General features: G+C 40.5%; 2 protein-coding genes across 4 annotated transcripts; both read right to left on the bottom strand.

Moving 5' to 3' along the window:
* Positions 1 to 1,979: 1,979 nt before the first annotated feature.
* Positions 1,980 to 6,173, bottom strand: LOC102717656 (zinc finger CCCH domain-containing protein 3). 2 transcript variants are annotated; one of them, XM_040529055.1, is made up of 5 exons: positions 5,946 to 6,173; positions 5,762 to 5,835; positions 5,571 to 5,649; positions 4,761 to 4,856; positions 1,980 to 3,690 (listed from the first exon to the last, which is right to left on the bottom strand). In XM_040529055.1, the coding sequence occupies exons 1-5, from the start codon at positions 6,079 to 6,081 to the stop codon at positions 3,587 to 3,589; spliced, it is 489 nt and encodes a 162-aa protein (XP_040384989.1). In that variant the 5' UTR covers positions 6,082 to 6,173; the 3' UTR covers positions 1,980 to 3,586. The 2 variants fall into 2 exon arrangements, with proteins under 2 accessions (XP_040384989.1, XP_015693861.2); XM_015838375.2 differs by lacking the exons at positions 5,571 to 5,649; positions 5,762 to 5,835; positions 5,946 to 6,173 and having other exon boundaries at positions 1,980 to 3,134; positions 3,568 to 3,693; positions 4,761 to 4,848.
* Positions 6,174 to 7,156: 983 nt separating this feature from the next.
* LOC102717190 (shaggy-related protein kinase alpha) lies at positions 7,157 to 11,435 on the bottom strand. Of its 2 annotated transcripts, none has more exons than XM_006643934.2 (13): positions 11,394 to 11,435; positions 10,120 to 10,304; positions 9,933 to 10,025; positions 9,719 to 9,778; positions 9,218 to 9,490; positions 8,991 to 9,065; positions 8,838 to 8,894; positions 8,609 to 8,749; positions 8,447 to 8,497; positions 8,265 to 8,360; positions 8,098 to 8,181; positions 7,871 to 7,973; positions 7,157 to 7,680 (listed from the first exon to the last, which is right to left on the bottom strand). In XM_006643934.2, the coding sequence occupies exons 2-13, from the start codon at positions 10,228 to 10,230 to the stop codon at positions 7,598 to 7,600; spliced, it is 1,227 nt and encodes a 408-aa protein (XP_006643997.1). In that variant the 5' UTR covers positions 10,231 to 10,304; positions 11,394 to 11,435; the 3' UTR covers positions 7,157 to 7,597. The 2 variants fall into 2 exon arrangements, with proteins under 2 accessions (XP_006643997.1, XP_006643998.1); XM_006643935.2 differs by having other exon boundaries at positions 11,382 to 11,402.
* Between the last annotated feature and the right edge of the window lie 8,103 nt (positions 11,436 to 19,538).

The raw sequence follows: 19,538 nt of genomic DNA, 5'->3' as shown, positions 1-19,538 counted from the left end.
ACGAGGGAGGCCGCCCCGGCCGCGGCCGAGGCCGACATGGCGAGGAGGGACTCGTAGGGTTCGTGCGGCAGCGAGAAGTGGAAGCGAGAGGAGGCGGCGGCGGAGGAGAGAGAGATTCAGAGAGAGAGAGAGAGAGAGAGTGGTGGTGGAGAAGCCGACGAGGCGAGGCGAGGCACAGGCATCTTATGCCGTCATCCTTGCGGCGAGAAAGGAGTAGCTAAAGCCGCCGCCGCGAAGAGCCACCGCTAGGTCAGAGATCCACCGTGGGGCCGACCGGATCCGTAGCCGTTCCCTCTGCTGCCCCGAGGCCCTCCCACCCCACGAGCGCACGGCGCCGGGCAAGCACCGGCTCAACCTTGCCGCCAGCGGAGATGCACAGCAGGCACGGTGCCGCCAGATCCGCGCGGACAGGGAAAAGAACGGCGAGGGCGACCACCGGCGTATAGATGTGCGGTAAGCGACCGACCGGCGGCACCCCCGCCGACCGCGACCGTCGGAGGCCATCGGGGAGGCGGGGAGAGCGAGGTAGGGCTGGACGGCTGGGGAAATTTTGACGGAGGCGGAGCAAGAGAGAAGCGGCCAACGGTATTCTCTAACGTCCCTTTAAAAGTCAGAATACCCTGACTCCGGGAGTGTTTTTAGTCGTCTAATATAACGAGCCCACGAGATCCATCGCTACCGTACCGGTGAACAGTAGGTATGGTGACGTATATTTCCTGTATCTACAGTGTTTAAAGTCAGGTACTTTTATGACTTTTGTTCACTAGGTCAGATTGGTGGAGAGTGACGGGCGATGCCGCGCACGGCATAAATAGTAATTGCCTGTCACTTTGGGAGCACTGGTGCTATTGTGATGACGTGAGCCGAATTCCCTATTTCCTAGTGGAGTTTGGATGGGATTTTTCATGACACGGAAAATGAGAAGAGTCGTTAGCATATAATTACTAAGTATAAGCTATTTTATTTTTTAAAAAGAATTTCACATGAATTTTTTTAAATAATGTTTAGCAATTTGAAAAAAGTACTCACCAAAATCGATGAAATATTCTATATTGGGAAACTTGTCTAGATACCTATACAGAACCGAGGTCTTTTGGAGATAAAGGCATTAGTAATTGTTATTCATTATATGATTATACTTTCTCCATCCTAAAATAAGCATTCACTCTGTTTTATATTTTAAAACTTTTGAGTTTATCTAAATTTATTTATTTATATATATCTAGATTTATTAACAAAAATAAATCTCGACAATGATAGAAAGTCTTATAATATAGAACAGAGGGAATATTAACTTTTAGTTGAAATTTTAGAACTAATTTGGATCAGGTCAGTTGTGAAGGGAGGAAGGCTAAATCCCCACCTCGTTTGAAAAATACCATTGAGTTTTTCTATAAGAATTTCAGTACTTTCTTAAGAAAAAAAAATGTGACTAATGTCTATTCGAGCTCTCTACGTTAGCATTTTTTGTGTGATTCTTATTGTCACTCCGCTACTGACCAAGCAACAGAGTCCCTTTTTTCCTCTTTTCCATGTCAGTTTTACACGAAGCTTTTTTAGCCTTAGAACAAACAAGACCATTCATCCCGGTTAATGCGGTTGTAGATCGATGGACAGATAGGCGTGACAGACAGAATTAACCGAAAGCAAGAGTTATGATTTTGCACTTTCACGTGAGAATGACAGATAGGGTTATATTGTGAAGGTTTTACGTTAGCCCAAGCTCGGAGGGTTTTGTTTGACTTTTTTCTTGAAAAAAAAGCTAAACGGCATATTTATAAACGAAAAATAATTTGTGAATAAAATTTTTATATATATATTATTGGCGATCTAAAATAAACTTCGTGAAATTTTAGATTATAAGCACATGACTGATAATCTTTCTAAATGCTATGTTTTATCAACGAAAGCTTCAAAAGCGAGAGCAAACATTGCAACCATTCTTGTGCCATTTATAGAAGAAAATGAGCTGTCTTGGATCGGCAATTGGTATCATCACAGAGAGCTTTGTCATGGCGTACACTTCACTGGCTAATGCAGTGCACGAATAACGAATCGACAATATAATTTTGTTAGGTAACATTGTACCAAACAATGTATTGCAAAATTATGTGCTAAACCAAGATAAAAAATCTCGGGCTGCCCTTCTCACCTAAAAGCACAATTGGAATGTTGGATGAACAAACAGAAGGACTGGCATTCTAGCAGATATTTCAATTTGCAGCATTGCTGCCAACTACATCCCTAATAATTCTGTTCACCTAGAGCCCACACTAGCAGAGCACCAGAACCAAACCCTAAGCACAACCTTTCTGTGACCCACCAGCAAAAAAGTTTCCTTGCAAGAACAGTGCAAATGCCTTGCAAGAAATGCAGATTTACCTGAAACCTGTAAACAAAAAAAACTCGGGTCACTATAAGTAGGTGCAGCTTGAGCACACTTGTTCACAGTCATTGCAAACTGACGAGCCAACCAGCAGCCGATGGCTTCTCTCCTGCTGCTTCTGCAAGCCATCGTCAGTGGCGTCGACGTCGAGGAGAAGCTCATCCATGGCGAGAGGCAGGTGTCGGAGGAGTTGGAGAGACAGCCAGAGCGGTTTTGTCCAGAGCTTCCAGCGATGCACCAGCGCTGTGGCTTCTCCAATCACGATGTGGAGGAAGAACAGTGGCTGGTCTCATGCTTACGGTGGCCTGGTGTTGATCGGCAGGCAGCCTGGATGCAAACGATCTGATCGAGCATCTTCAGGTTAGGGCGTGTTTGCTTGCTGCTCTCAAATTCGCGCCTGGTTTGGGCGTCATTCTTAGGCGTTCGATTGCGGTCGCCTGCGGCCGGATCGATCTGCCTGAGCAACGGTCTCCAGGCGAGGGCAGCACCCAAACAGCCCCATATATGTAGCCATGTGCCTGTCAGTCGAATGGAGATTTGCTGGTCCTGCTCCATGAATGTAATTTTCTGTGGAGAAACTTATGGCTAAATTCTGTATTGTTAGTGCAAAATGTAAGTTCAGTATGCTGAAACCAAGAGAAGGCACAAGGCTCCCCTTATTGTAGGCAAATGTTTTCATGGCTGATTGAGTGATCTCATGTTGTCTACTTGACTGCTGATCCTCCTGGTTGCTGATGCACAATTGGCCCTGTTAATTGAAGAAGGTTCCAGATTATAAAACACATCTTCTAGAAAACCAAAAAATCACAAATCTCAAGAACTTGGTTGGTAAATGGAGATCAAAACTGAAACTTCATTAACTAGGTGCAACATATCTGATGGATGCATAGCATTGATGGGCCAGGATGCCCATCCAGATCCAGGTTTCCAGCCCATTCAATTACAGATCTGGGAATGGCGAAAGGAGGCCAGAAAACACAATTTTAAGTACAAAGAGAGCTCAATTCCTAAAAGGAACATTTTAAGTGAATGCAGGTACACAGTTCACTAAGAGGTACAAGTATGGCTGCATATGAGAACTATTTCATAGCCAATATAAACCCTTTTTCTACAAAGTAGCAATATTCCTTTTGCACATTTGAGACAAGAAGTACCAAGCATGAACTTTCAATATATGGCACCTTCGCATTAACAAGCAATTCAACCCCAGTCCACAAAAGGAAAGGGAGGATAACCTCCTTCAGGAGGAGGCCGTAGTGATGGAGGCAAGTTCCCCCATGAAGTGTGGCCCCCAAGAATGTTCCCTGCTAAAAGAAAATAAAAAAAAAATGTGACATCATCAAGGAGAAACTAGAGAATTATCTAGTAATACTTTGAAGAACACTGAAACATATGCTAAACTGGCAGGTTATGCATCTTAAAGCACCAGAATTCATTGTTTAGGTCAAGGCTTTCGAGCACACTTGTCATGAATCCAGTAGTTTGACAATTCTTGAGTAAGCCAAACTATTTAAATGTCCTAGTATCTAGTGCCTCATTAGTCAATAAAGGGGCCAGCCATCAGACCCAGATGCAATCAAATTGCCTAGAAACATCGGTCCTCATGAGTCACTGAGCACCAACCATTGGGCCTACATGCATAAAGGATTGCATCCAATGATTGTATGGCACCCTGGCAGGTCCAACGTGTTCTATTCATGGCATGAAAGGTGACTGGACGGAAAACATGCAGAAGAAATTTATGTATTCCACAGAGCAGAGAAACAGACTCCTAAGCACTAAAACACAATGGAAACCCTTTTTTCCATTCACTTTTTTTTTTCAGAATGTAGCTAACTCAAGTAGTAAAAGTTTGCAACATAACATCCAAGCTTCTTTCCCGTTATATGTTCTTTTATCCTCATTTTACATTATCTATATAATAATCTTTCCCAACTCCAACAGTTGTGACATGGCATGCTAGAAAAGTAAGCCACCTAAAATTTTTTCTATAAATGCAAGCTAAAGTTTACCATATTCCATTGAGAGTAAAGGTGACATGTAGTATTTGACTATTTGTTTTGCTGCTTGCTGCGGCAACTATGGTCGTGAGTCCAGACATTAAGTTCGTATTTTAATAATGATGTGATTGACTAACATAAAATAACCACCAAATGCCTTCATTCATCGATTTAATCTAAGTTGGATGGAGAAAGCTACGTAAGGACTAAGAACCAGACCCTAAATTAATTAGAACAGAAAACGAGAAATTGTCTGGGAATAAAATCCAATCATCACTTGGAGGAAGCAGCATAGGCCTTTCAATTTTCTGAACTACCCCAGTTAGCTATAACAATGTTGTTTTTTTGCCAAGAGTGTGCCATAATCAGATCACCTGAGAGAGAACTTCCATCTGCTGCCTGATATCCAACAAAATTGGGTTGACTCCCTAGAAAATTAGACTGCTGCACCATTGGTCTAGAGCCAGGCCCTGGATAATAAAAAGGTAAGTCACAAGATAAGGACTATCCACGGTTTAAATCTAGTTTAGAACTATGTGCAGTTGCAAGAATTATCTTATAGCAATAAGAATCATGACTGGTGTACATTTGACATGGACATATATAAATCGTAACTGACAAGAAGACTCAAGTGTGTGCATGGTACTGTAGGCACCTAATTTCATGAAAGTATATTTTGTCTATTTTTCAAGTCACACAGATATACAAATAGTCAAATATATCGCCCTTTGTGCTATGTACACTATATGGTCCAACAGACTTGTGTACAGCTATTTTCTTCATGTGAGATAAAACTAAGGACTAAAGAAGTATTGGTAGAATCCCAAAACAAGGGCAGATACAGATAATCCTCTGAAAAATGAGTTGCATGGCAATGTGCATAGTGTTAACATCAGGCCAGCGACTTCTTGTTTTGCGCCAACATTAAGACGCCTTCAACTGCACTAATACTATGTGAATACCTTCAGCCCAGGGCTTCCTGCAGGTGTGTGATGAACTGAAATAAGTCTAGACAAACGCCCATCGGGCAATCGTCATTCCAATGAGTTTTTATCATAATATAGCGAAGAATATGTCCCGGCATCAAGCAAACTTTCGCTGAAGAATCTTACTACGCAGCTTTCCAAAATAAATATACCAAAAGATTTACAAAAATAAATCAGGGCACAAGAAGGTAAACTCACCAGAAGGAGGTGATCCTGGATGGGCAGGACCTGGCTTCGGATGGAAATACCTACATGAATCTCCAAACTTGCACGTCCCCTGTAAACACATAAAAATACACCCAAAAATAATAGTAACAAGTTACTGTTCATCCCCGTTGAGTATAGATGCGTTTGCAAAGGATGGTAAGACCGAGCAGGAGCGCACGCACCGTACGGACGAAGTGCTGGCAGACGCCGATGCCGCCGTCGGTCTGGACGAGGGGGGCGCCGCCGCCGTGCAGCTCTGCCGATTAAGACGAGGTGGGGGGGAGCGAGCGGTCAGAAGGCGTCGGAGACAGCACGTGAGCCAGCCACGCGGGCAAAAGCAAGGGGGAAATGGAGGAGGAGGAGCACCTTGGCGGCGGACGGCGTCGTACCAGAGAGCGCGGGCGCGCTGGTGCTGGGAGCCCTCGAGGTGGCGCTTGCGGGCGGCGGCGGTGTCCTGGAACTGCTTGTCGCAGTAGTCGCAGTAGTACTTGCCCAGCGGCATCTCCGCCCGCCGGCGCCGCGCCGCCTCCCTTTCCCCTTCCCCGGCTTCTTCTGCTCTTCTCACTCCGGCAGTTTCTTTCTGGTTTTCGGGTGCAACCACTCTCAACTCTGAAGAATATATTTAAATTTGATTCTTGTTCGCTACGATTTTGAGCTTTCTGCCAGAAACGGAAGGCGAAGATTAATTAAAATTTTAAAACCATGCTATCCAAATATAGTTTTCTGCGATCATGTTGTGCAAGTTTGGAACTAGCTCGAAAACGTCGATAGTTTTTTTTTAACTTATTTCCTCCATAGTTTTTTTTAACTTATTTCCTCCATCCAAAACGACTAACTTTATGAATGAATCTGGATAAGCAGATTCTATTTTAGAAGTTGTCCGTCAGCATAAACTAATCTAATCCTAGGGGTTGTTTCGATTTTTTTAAGCCACATGTCACATCGGATTTTTGACACTAATTTGAAGTATTAAACATAGATTAATAAAAAAACTAATTTTATAAATGAATGCTAATCCACAAGACGATTTTTTAAGCATAATTAATCCATAATTAAAGCATGTTTACTGTAGCTTCACAGATGTTAATCCACGATTTTTTAAACCTAATTAAAGCATGTTTACGGTAGCACCACAGGTGATAATCATAGATTAATTAGGCTCAATAGATTCGTCTCGCGAATTAGTCCATGGATTAATTAGGCTTAATAGATTCGTCTTGCGAATTAGTCTAAGATTATGAATAAGTTTTATTAATAATCTACGCTTACTATTTATAATAAGCATTCAAACATTCATGGAAGAAGAGCTTGTCCTAAACAGCCCCTTAATTCAGTTTTGCCATTTAATTCACCAAAAATTTAATTCCCTTCCAGTCTTGTTACGCAGTCGTTCCAGTGCAATAACAGAACGTAGGTACCAAACTGACCCTTCACCAGTAGAGAGTAGTAGAAAGAAGTAAACCAACGAGTCAAAAAGGCATTATGAATCTATACACAGGAGGGCAAGGTCATCGACGAACTTGTCCATACGGTCATCGGGCAGAAGCAGAACGTCCTCACAGAGGCTACACACACAGGAGCAAACAAGCGCACAGTAAGGTGGCAGGCAGTAGTACCGTAGTAGTAGCATTTTTCAGAACAATCTAAAACCAGGTAGCAGTCTGGGGCACAAAGAACCAAGAAAATAGACGACGATCCCAACATATGGATCAACTACCATAAATACATTCTTAACTGCTCTAGAACATACTAACATTACAGAATCTGCTATGGCAATCTCAATTCTCATGTGGGTGAGGGTTAGTAGGGGAGGGGTGCACCGGTTACATGTCAGGTTTTGCATCACAGCATACTGCTACACAACTACACTGGTCAACAAGGTGGTCATACAACAAAGGCGTAGCTTCACATCTTCATCAACCAGCATGCACGCATATGTTGACGATCCATCGATCGTCCAGGGGGGGGGGATGCGCACTTGCCATGGAAATTTCCAGGGGATTGCGACTGCGGCCATCTCAGACTCCTGCATAGGAGCATTGCTTCTTCGCATGTTCGGGGATCAATTTTGCCATAATATCTGATGGGATTCCTTTCAATTCTGTGCAAACACAAGAAAGGGGCATATAAGATGCTGATCTTATCAGAAAGTAATGAGCAAGCAATTTGCAGCATATCGCCCAATCAAACTGTAACATTACAACAGAATAACCAGAATAATTGCAATGCCAGCTTGAGCAAACAACTGGTAATATCAACCAGGATAACTGTAACCATGATCCATAACTTACCATGAGGCTTGAAGTTAAAGAGAGGAGGCAGAAAGCGGCCATTCGGAAGACGAGCATTAGGGTCTCGAAGCTCATCAAAGAACGGGTGGACAAGTGCTTCCACCTGGACAAGGTAACACGAATATTAATGAAATGAATCCCTGCAGAGTCATCTCAAGAACTAAGTGTGGCAATGTAGTATCATTTTCAGTACTTTGACCATGAAATATCCATTGAAATATACTTACAGCAGTGCATCTTAGGTTGGGTGAGTACTGGAGCAGCCTAGAGACAAGATCAACAGCTTCTGGAGGCAACCTTTTATGGAATACCTAAATATTTTACATGTACGGTAAATCACATGATAGTGACCAGTCCTTGAAAGTATATAACACGGTAATAGATGGACTTGCACCTTGTGCCATGGGTGTGCTTTAATCTGTGGAAACTTGAACTCGGTATAGTTTGGATTCATGCATTTAATTTCCTCCCTAGTAGGTGTACCAAGAACCTGCAATGTGTGACCAGTTTTAAGGTTATAAAAATATGTGCCTCAGAACAACTCAGAAGGCCAACTTCACCAGAATTGGCACCAACCTTTATGATTTCCACAAGTTGGTCTACACCACTTTCACCAGGAAACAGAGGCTGCCCAACAGAAAACAGTTGTAAGGCATACCGACTTAAAAATAGAGCGCTGGGTGGTATGTGGTAAACAACAAACTTCCCAAATCGTGCAAAGAAAATGCAGCTGCTTACCTGCCCTAACATAAGCTCAGCAAGAACACATCCAGCAGACCAGATATCAATTGCTGTAGTATACTCAGTGGCACCAAATATGAGCTCTGGAGCCCTATAGTATCGGGAGCAAATGTATGATATGTTTGGTTCTCCCTTGACCTACAAATTAGAAACACAGGGAAGGTAAGACCAGACTGTAACTGCTTAAAATATAATACGTTGTGGATTACTTCATTGTCTTTCTTACCAGAACTTTTGCACTCCCGAAGTCACATAACTTGAGTTGATGGGTATGCGGGTTTACCTGATTAGAAGGTCAAAAGTTGAACATCAATTATCAAGTTACAAAACAGAAGGATAGTATTTAGGACTGGCACATGAATGGGTGACATTCGCATACCAGAAGATTTTGAGGCTTGATATCTCTGTGGCAAACTCCAATGCTATTGTGGATGTAAGCTAATGCCCTACAAATCTGCCAAACATCAAAGGAAAATATCAGTTTAAATTCAAAGTCAGAAGTAGCCTTGTTACCTTATCCAACAGGCTATTGTAGCAAGCAGGTACATAAATTACAATATAAATCAAAGAACAAGTATCCACAAGGAGTATAGGACAGTTTATTACCTGGTACATATATAGCTTCACATAGATAAGTGGCATACGTTGGTTCATCTTGTTGTAATGCTTCACAACACGGTGAACAGTCTCAGGCACATACTCAAGAACCAAGTTTAGATACAGTTCATCCTTCTCGGTTGTAGAGAAAAAACAATGCTTCAGAGCAACAACGTTTGGGTGGTCAAGAAGGCGCATGGTCTGAAGTTCACGGTTCTTGTAGCGCTTATCCTGAAGAACCTTCTTGATAGCAACTGTCTCACCTGTCTCCAGACATTTAGCCTGCAGAATTGCCAAAATGGTATCAAGTGTCTGCTTACAGACATAAAAAGCTTTTAGGACATGAATTAACAAGGTTACAGTGTAAAATAATATAAATATTTCAAATGTCAATAATTTGTTAAATAATAAAAAAAAGTGATAGTAGAGTTGAATGTTAAAACAATACTCGAAGTTAGCTAGTTAGCTTACTGGTGAAATATATGAAAGCCCAAAGATGTTGCAACTAACCTGGAAGACAATCCCAAATGAACCTTGCCCTACGATACGCTCAGCCATGTAGCTAACTGTCTGCAGGATTGTCGAAGAATACAAGTTAGAAAGGAAGATTGCATTATAATCGATGAACAAATTGATATCATGGTGGACTTGAAGTTGGATATATTCGCAAGAAATGATGTTGTCCTGTTGATGCTATTGCAACATTGTGTCAAGAAGTTATCACCTGTTTCGGCTGACCGTTCCTGCCACCAGTAGTTGTGACAATTATGTGGCCAGTTTCTGTTCCTTTGCCATTAATAATCGTTGCCTCAACTTCCTGAATTTACCATTCGATTCAACATGTTATGACAAAGTCAAATTTACATGATACATGGAAGAAACGACACTAGATTCATCATAATATAGCTTACCTTGTCATCCCTTATCTTCAGATCGTTCATCTGATCAGGCAACTTCTCAGCACCCATGCTGGTGCCGCTGCTGTTCTTTAACCCAGACGGAGCAACCCCTACTGAAGCCATCTCTTATGAAAGCTAATCGATGGCGAGTCAGCTTTGCATTAACACAAAACCCCACGGTGGATCTATCGGTCAACCTGCGGATCGTCAATAACAATCATTAGTTACAAATTACAAGTGGAACCACACAGGTTACAGTGAACATATCAAACGCAAAGGATTACTCATTCACGATGCTAAGCAATTTGTCCATCTAACCCACATAATTAACAGGACCTAGCATCCATCAAGAAATACTCATCGCAAGGCAAGACATGGACAAAGAGAAATGCACTCAACCAAAGATTTGGGACAAGGAAAACGAACAAATCTGAGAATGCCCTGAGGTTACACCGAATGGCTTGCATTACAGCAGCAAATGTTAGCAGCAAACCAGCTATCCACTGCAACAAGACATGGTAATGTATCGAAAAATCTCCATTTTTATGCCCAAAAATAGCTGCAAAAGGGTTTTTTTTTTTCATCGCCTTCCCCTCCAACACAAACAACGGGGTTTGCTATCCGCAGACACGTTCCGTTGCTAAGCAACTTCCCCCCTCTCAAATCGCCTCGCAAAATAGGGCTCTTGCTGTCTGTCACATTTCTTGACCACAAAGTCCACAGCTCACCAGCGCAACGCGCTTCTCCTAATTTGGGCTCGCCTCTTCTGCATCTATTCTTGAATTCGAGCTCATCTGCATCCGCTAGGAGCTCTAATGGAGATGGAATGGGCAAAACCGATAAAAAAATCGAAGCATTTGGATACGAATCCGTGGCGTAAATGATCTATCTTTACTCCCCAAGTCCCATCCGAAGCCAAGAACTTGCCATGCTTGCAGCACTAAATACGAGAAAGAAAAAATCCAACCACAAATCCGTACAAATGCTCCACGCTGACTAGTCGCCGACACAAACCCGAGAACCAAACGAGCCGCGTTTGAACACAGCTACAGAAGCCACCAACCTAACCCTCTCAAATCCGTGCGCAAATCCACCGAAACCCCCGCGAGAACGTAGATCCCAAGGAGACGGATCAGCCAGCCACCGAAACCGCCGCGCCCAGCGGGCATCCACACCGCGAACGCCCTTGGAAAAATCCTCAAACCAAAGTGAAGGAAGAAAAAAAAGAAGAGGACGAGGAAAAAGAAGCCAAATCGAAGCAAGAACACACGCACGGCTTCGCCCACCTTCCTCCTCGCCGCCGAAGATCCACACCCTCCTCCTCCTCCTGCGCCTCCTCTTCTCCCCTTTCCCCTCCCCCTCTGCGGCAGCTGCTCGCAACCTCTCTCTCTCCCCCTGGCTGCGGCCTCCTCCACCTCCTCCTCCTCCACTTGCTTTTGGTTGTCGGGACGCAGCGGCCGAAATGATTTGCAGTCAAAGCGCCCCACCACCACCACCACAGGACGCGGACGCGCCCCCACAGACAGGTGGGCCACGCCTCCCCCCGGTGCCCCGCCTTGGGTTTTGGTTCGCGGCCACGCCTTTTGACCGGTCAAATCGGACCCGGGGCCCCGGCCTGCGTTGGCCACTCGCCCGCTCACCTCGCCGCCAGGTGGGGCCCCTCCTATTCCGTGGCCCGCGAGTCAGTGGGAGGTGGGAGGGGATCCGGTGAGACGGCACGGGGTGGGCCTTTTTTTTGTTGTTGTTGGTGCGCGTGTTTTTTTTTTCTTAACCGCATCAAAGAACGCGAGATTCGGGCCTACCTATCATTCAAAATGGCAAAAATTTTTGCTATTTTCGAGCATTTTTCGGTAAAAATGGATCTAAACAATAGCAACTTTGTATTTGACATTTGGCAGTCTAGAGTAGCAAATTTTGTGAAAAAGCGCATAGTGATACGGACCATCTCTCACTTTTACCAAAAAAATAGTAACTTTTGCATGTCTCTAAATACCAAGTTGTAAAAATATAATACCAAAACTTTTATCATCAAAACTTTTGTCATTTACCCTGTGGTATTTCAAATGGATCTAAACAGACCTTGTCCCTGGTTGGAACGGGTTGCTAGATCTGATCTGCATCTGGAGTGGAGTCGTGTTGGGTTTGAGGGTGTAATTGTTTGTAATTTTTTTTATAAAAAAAACTAACTATGTATTTATAAATATAAATATAAATAAGTTTTATATATAGTGATGTAAACAATTAATATTGAAAAATAAATTTCGATAGAAATTTTAAAATTAGTTTATAAATATAAACAAAAGCTAAAAATGAGGTGTTAGATTTGAACTCGGGGCGTGTGCAGCGAGGAGAACGGTCACCGGCGGCAGGGGAGGGAGGGGAGGACCAGCTGCTGGGGCTGCGCAGGTGGATGATGAATGATGGGGCTAGACGTACTCAGGCGCGGTGAAATTCCAGCACCCGCGGCAACTGGCACGTAGTACTAGAGTAGTACGATTGGTCCAAAATTTTCAAATGGAACTGGCACGTACCGGTGGTACGCTTCGTTCAAAAAGTTTCAAATGGTGGCAGCTCTGTGTGCTACACGATGGTAAAGCCAAATGACCCCTAGCCGATTTGCCGTAAGCAAAATACGAGATGTAATTAGCATGTGATTAATCAATAACTAAATATTAAAAAGTTAAAAAAAACAAATCTATTTGATTTCTTCAAAAATATCTAGATTTTTTTGCATAAACACGTTATTCAGCAGTTTAGAATGGGTCCAAACTCTTTTCATTTGGTCTGACTTGTCCGGTAAAAGTCAGTCTGAATTTCTTTTTATCCAAACGAAATTTAAGACATGATGTTGTTCTTGTTTATACATATCTATAGTTATTATTTTTACAAATTTAGAAAGCTTATATGTCCAGTTTTTACAAAATTTCACTCATTTAATTGTTTTCACCGAATGTTCCCGATGTAAGAATCCATAAGGATCGTTGTGCTTTAAGTGTATCCAGTTTAGGTGACCGTAAAAAGGCACCACAACAATTACAATGCTCACACAACATGGCTATAAGTTTATGGCTAACTTGCTTCAATTAAGACTTCCATGTGTTCATCAAGGTACATGTATCTTCACGATGCAAATTTTATTGCTGAGGAGATGGTTTAGGACATGTATAGACATTGTTCTATATAAGTTATTTATAGACGAGGAAACATACGGCTTGTACAGTAGCTTATCTACTTAGCTTTCTCTATAATATTTAATACATCATTTTATATATTTTATATTTATTGCATGCAACCAATGCATGAAGTTTTTCTCTAAAAAGAATTGCATGCCCAAGCAGTAGACAAACGAAGAGACAACTTCTAAATTTTTTTTGAGTTAATGATGTCACGTAGAATGATTAATCTAACGTGGATGTATACATACGGCTATTATCTCGCTGTTGTACATGCCAACTAAAAATTACACCCCACATGTGTTCTTCCACAGTGTGCAAACGCCTATTATCTTTAATTTTAGACATTAGTATTATTCCCTTTCCTCCATTTATTTGTAGGATATAACAATTTAAAGATAGAACCCTAGACAAAGAAAACAAGGGTGATTGTTTGAATTTTTTAGGGAAAAAACTAAAATGTATAGTTGTAGACAAAAAAATAAATTGTGAATAATTTTTTATATGTGTGTTCTCTTAGCAACATAAAAGAAGACTGTAAAATAGAATGCAATAAAAACTCTAAAATCAACATGAAATTTAAGATTAAAAATTTAAATTTTAATATAATAGCATATGCAGAAGTGAAAAGATGATACTCACCAGCTGCACAACAATCCATTAAAATTAAATGGGATATCATATGCTCCTTGCAGTATTCTATGACTGCATGGCCCCATACATGTTCAACTTCCATGTGTAGATTTCTGCATCTCTCTTCCATTACAGTAATTCATAGGGTTCAGCAATACGGGTTTTGGATCTTCCTCATCTTCTCCTCTCTTTTAGGTCACATGTCTCTTATCCCCTCATTGTTGGATTATTTATTGAAGCTCAAATTCAGATTTTGAAGCTTAAATGTAGAGCTTATTTTATGGTTTTTTATCATGTTACTTCATTTTTATTATAATAGATAACATTCTTAACTTTTCGACACACATTTTATCATTCACATTTTTCAAATTTTTTTGTGTAATATGCAAAAAAAATGCAAGTTAAAATTAAATTATATTTAGTAATAAATCTAATATTACAAAAGTAATAATTACATAAGTTTTTTGAATAAGGCTGATGGTCAAACACCTGTAAAAAGTCAACATCATCATTTATTAAAATACGAAAGAAGTATATTTTAACCTTAGCTTTAAAACAAGTGGATATAAATAATGCCCTAATAAAAGTTTAATTCATAGATTACTTTTAGTCGTTTCATTAATATCTGTATGGTTTATCAGACATAACTCTGTCCCACTTCATCGCACAATCTATATACAAATTTATGAATGAATTGATTGTGCAGTGAACATCGTGCTGACAAAACCACGAAAGAAATAGTCATAGCGGCAGTCAAATTTGTGGAGTTGAACATATCCACACAATGCCCTGTCAGCAAGTTCTCACGGTAGTTCCCCTCCTTACATTTGTAGAGCTTAGCCTCATCGGTGTGTACCTGAGGGTGTGCTTTTCCAGTTCCTTTTCTTTTGGGCAAGAAAAGACGACGAGTTTTGACTTTTCTCACTGTTACTTACACAGGGCAGTCTCATGCCTGAGCCCTTTTTCCCTCCTAATGAAATGGAAGCATGTAGGCTTAATATTATCCTAGGGCATTCTCAACCTATAACACTAGATATGGTTTATATAAACTTTTCATCGTCAAGAAACTAGTACTAGACACTACTCTTCCAATACAAACACCACTATTCCACACTTAAATTTAATGCTACTTATCTCACATGATATCTTAGATGTTATGCAGAAACTATGTCTCATACAAGACATGGTTTCATTCTCTTTCCTCATTTATTCACTTGCCACATCATTTTTAATCTTATGTGGTAACTTATTTAATACTATAGACATCATCCTAATCATTGGATTGAGAATTCCCTTAGAAAACGACACTAAATGCTCCGGGTAGTTTAGGTAGGTGATTGTTTAGGTTTTTCGCGGAAAAAGATGAACGATATATTTTAAAATAAAAAAGTTATTAAAAAAATTTTTATATACATATTCTTATCGATCTAAAATCATACTGAAAAATAAACTTCGATAAAAATATCTCAAAATTAATTCTAAATCTAAGATTAAAAATTTAAATTTTAACATATAAGCATCAGCATAAGCGAAAATACGAGACGAAACGTTGCTGGTCAAATGGGGTCGAGAACTTAACTGGGGTAGACAAAATGCACTTGGGGTTGGGCATGTTCCAAGAAAATGGCTACACCCACCCGTATTTATTAGCACTAATAATATAAGTTGACAAGGATATATGTCGAGCAAAAGCCAGGCTCCGTCAAACCAACCCACTTGTATGGTGTGTGGAGTACATGCTAGGTTCGTGCATACGCGAGTGTTTCTAGAACTCGCGGCGCCACGGTCGTCGTCGTAGCCTCGTTTAACACGTGCCTTGAGTTGCAGCCGGCCGGCACCCGTTTTTTCTCGTCTCGCAGGCCGTTGCCGTAGCAGGCAGGGGGCCGGAAAACCCAGCGATCGAGCGAACAGATCAAGCGGGCGACCGCGGCGCGCACCGCAGGTAATCGGCGAGCGTCGGCTAATTACGTCTCAATCTTTTCGTTTCGTTCTATACTTATAATCAATATTTAGAACTTAACATTAAATTTAGAGTTTATTTTGGTTTATTTTTCAGTCTTGATATTTTTTGATCGCTAAGAACACGTATATTAATTATAAAAATATCTTTTGGTTTATAAATATATAAGTGAATTACACTAACGATACACAGACTTGCAAAGTGGGTGCAATCTAGTACAACAACATGTAAAATGCTCATTTCAGTATAATAACTTGTATAGTTCGTGTAAACCATGATTAACTATGTGTTGTCGCTGAAAATAACAATCAACGGTCACACACGTAGGCCTAGGAGTCAATCTTAGACCATTCCAGTGCAGGATCTAAATCTTACAATGCGCGGGCGTGCCAGTCAGTTTGATCCTCCAACTGAAAAGATAAACAGTAAAGCAAGCCGATCGGCTATCGAGCCGATAGGCGAATAAATATCCAGCCGATCAGATATTGGTGCTACAATGGTTAGCCGATAGGATGAAAGGTCGGATGTAAAAAGCTTGGATCGGCTAGAAACTTGATAGAAATAGAGTTAACTTAAATATTAGACCAACATAATCCACCAAGTTACTTAGTCGATCGGACGAGCCCCTATAACCAAGTCGAACTAGACGTGTAGAGATTGGACTTAACCAAGACAGTATGCAGTCGAGCGCGATATGATTATAGGAAACATGAGGATCGATAAGGCTAATAAATAAACCGACGAATTACATGGAATAAACAATGAGTCATATGTTACGATCGACTAAAACCAATTTGCATGTAATTCTCATAAGCCGATGCGACATAAATAACTGCCGATCTAACTAAAATCAAGCCGATTGGTAAAAAACAATGCAGTAAAGCAATCAACTGCTCTATTGATGTAAATATAATAAGCATGTAGATCGGCACAAATCATCGGTTATAGACGACGGACAAACAACCAAGATCTATAAAATACCTAGCCCAGATTGCTAAGAATAATCATAGAAGATCGGACCCAACCGAGACAGTTCAAAATTAAACCTAGCAATGTCAGGCTAGATACCAAACAGATCTAGATTGCTATCGGGCCAATGAACCGATAACGGATAACCTATCGGCTGGTACTCCGATAGAACAATGAGCAAAATACATCAATCTGATATAAACTATCTGACAAATGCAATCTACTAGATCGGACCTAACCGAGACAGTACTAGATTGAATATGTCAAACATATCAAACCTACGTAGATCGCCCAAAGTGGTCGACCAGATCAACTCAGAACACGAAAGTGATCTAAGTTAAAACTAATACGATAACTAGCACCGCGCAACTAGATTAGAAGATCAAACTGAACTGAGACAGTTCTAATCTAGTCGAACGATTACCGTGACCCGGCGGAACGATGGACTTACCCCTCTGCTGGAGATCGAGACGATGCAGCCCCGCGTCAGGTGCCAAGTTCCGCCAGAGTTGAAAACCTCGGACAAGAGGGTGGCGATGCGCCGAAAATATTTGATCTAATTGATGTGTCGATCAAAAACAATAACCCCGGGCATACATATTTATACCTTCGGGTTGAGGCTAGGCTGTATTGGACACGACATACAACTCCTAATAGATAAAAACAAATAAGAAATTAGTCTTATGCGGACTCTATCTCTAACTCCTACTAGATAAAACACACACAAGTCCTGATCAGACTCTAATCTCTTAGAGATAAAATAAAATCATAACTGACTCTAATTAACAGATAAATTTACGCCGTCAAGCCTTAGTCTTCACAATTCCCGTCGGATTCGAACTTTTCCGGATGAAATTTCTATCGGCGATTGCATCTTTTCTTATCCGAATCCAATACGGGAATTTACTAAATTTTGGTGTTAACACTATGCATGTGTAGTAGGTTTTTCTTTTTGTTGTGGCAATAAATAGGAAATTGTAGAACCGGATTACCCTTAAAGATGAGAATTTCTTGTGGTATGAAATTGGAGTTCAACCATGACAAATAATTATTTTTGTTAAATCAATGGTCCAAGAATTGATAATGATGACAAGGAGCGGGGAAACACAGTCCTAAACTATTAATACGTTGAGAGCATCCTGTTCATGCATTATTTAGTTACCATGGTTACTAAGCTTTGAAATTTACTTACATTTATTTTTCAGTTCTGTGAGAATAGTGCTGCAGTTTTTTTAGGGAAACCAACAGTACTAGCTATAGCTTACCAATAGATCAAGTTACTTGTAGAAATATATTTATCCATATACAATTTGCTTAAATTCTTAGTTGTATGGGCTATTTTTGCCTTGGTATACACGCATCAAACGAATTGTTGTATGAAATTATCCATTTTTCAAGTTGGTGTACTAATTTGCACCCACTCTACAAGTTTCTATATACCGTAGATGTAATTTACTCTAAATATATCATTTGACCTCTTCTAAAAAAAATTAAACAATCACGTCGGTAATCAACTCCCATTTGATTGTCTCCCTCTTTCTCTCGCGAAAGAATTGCATGGTTTGCATGCAGGGGCGGTTTTAAGGGGGGCTAGCAGGGCCTAGCCCACCATGCGCTGCATGGAAAAAGATAATCAACCCCACCAACCTTCGGATCCTAGACCCACCACTGTTTGCATGCATGATTGGGGAGCGATGGGCGGCTCAATCGTACATGTGGGGTCAGCTTTGCTAACGTATGAAGGATCGGGATCGGAGAAGTGCGCTACGAAGATTTAGGTGCTATTCATATTGCGAAGCACCATCCAAGCATAGTTCAAATTACAGCTTTATACTACAAACAATAAAGTTATTTTTGAAGCGAAGTAAGTTTTAAAATGACATGAAATTTATTGAAGTTCAAATTTGATAAAATAAAGGGTTCTTTAATCCCCAGGAGCCAGGATAGCTAGAAATGTTACAAATTATTACCTTTGCCTTGTTCGCACTAGGGTTGCATGAGCCAAACTCGAGCTCCGTATACTTCAGTAACATGATATGCTAAGTGATTTGTATGGTCTTTTTCTTATTCCGATGATACAAATTTGATTGATTTTTTTAGTTATTTTATATGATTCCTAAGTGAAACTATCGTCCACAAACCAAAGTACATAACGCCCCATGAGACAAAATAAAACAAAGCATGCAGTAAACAGAAATATACTACTATAAAGCACGATGCACTTCAGAAAAAACTTATTAAGCATGGGACTATTAGTAGCCATTATTCAGAAAAAAATGTTGATTTTGGGAAAACAAAAGTAAAATATATGGTAATAAAACTAAATAATCATGCATTCATGTTATCTATGATGACCTATTTTATTTAGGGTTAATTAGATCCATGCCATTATAAATTTGCTAGTTTTGGAATATACCATTACACTTCAACTAATTGTAAAGATGTCATTATTATTTCAGAAGTATTAGAAATATGCCACTCTATACCCTTTCGGTGTATTTTTTTTAAAAAATTAGACCATATTATCTATCTGCTATTTACTGGCATGTGAAGGGTAATTTGATCAAAAAATGGTATATTTGAAATGGTTCTAAAATTATAATGACATCTTTACAATTAATCGAATTGTAATGGCATATTTCAAAACAGATAAATTTATAATGGCATGATCTAATTAATCCTTTTATTTAATATAA

The sequence above is a fragment of the Oryza brachyantha genome, chromosome 1 (assembly GCF_000231095.2).
Source record: "Oryza brachyantha chromosome 1, ObraRS2, whole genome shotgun sequence".
In the NCBI taxonomy this organism is placed as follows: domain Eukaryota; kingdom Viridiplantae; phylum Streptophyta; class Magnoliopsida; order Poales; family Poaceae; genus Oryza; species Oryza brachyantha.
The sequence above is the reverse complement of the archived record's forward strand: the minus strand, read 5'-3'. Positions and strand labels throughout refer to the sequence as shown.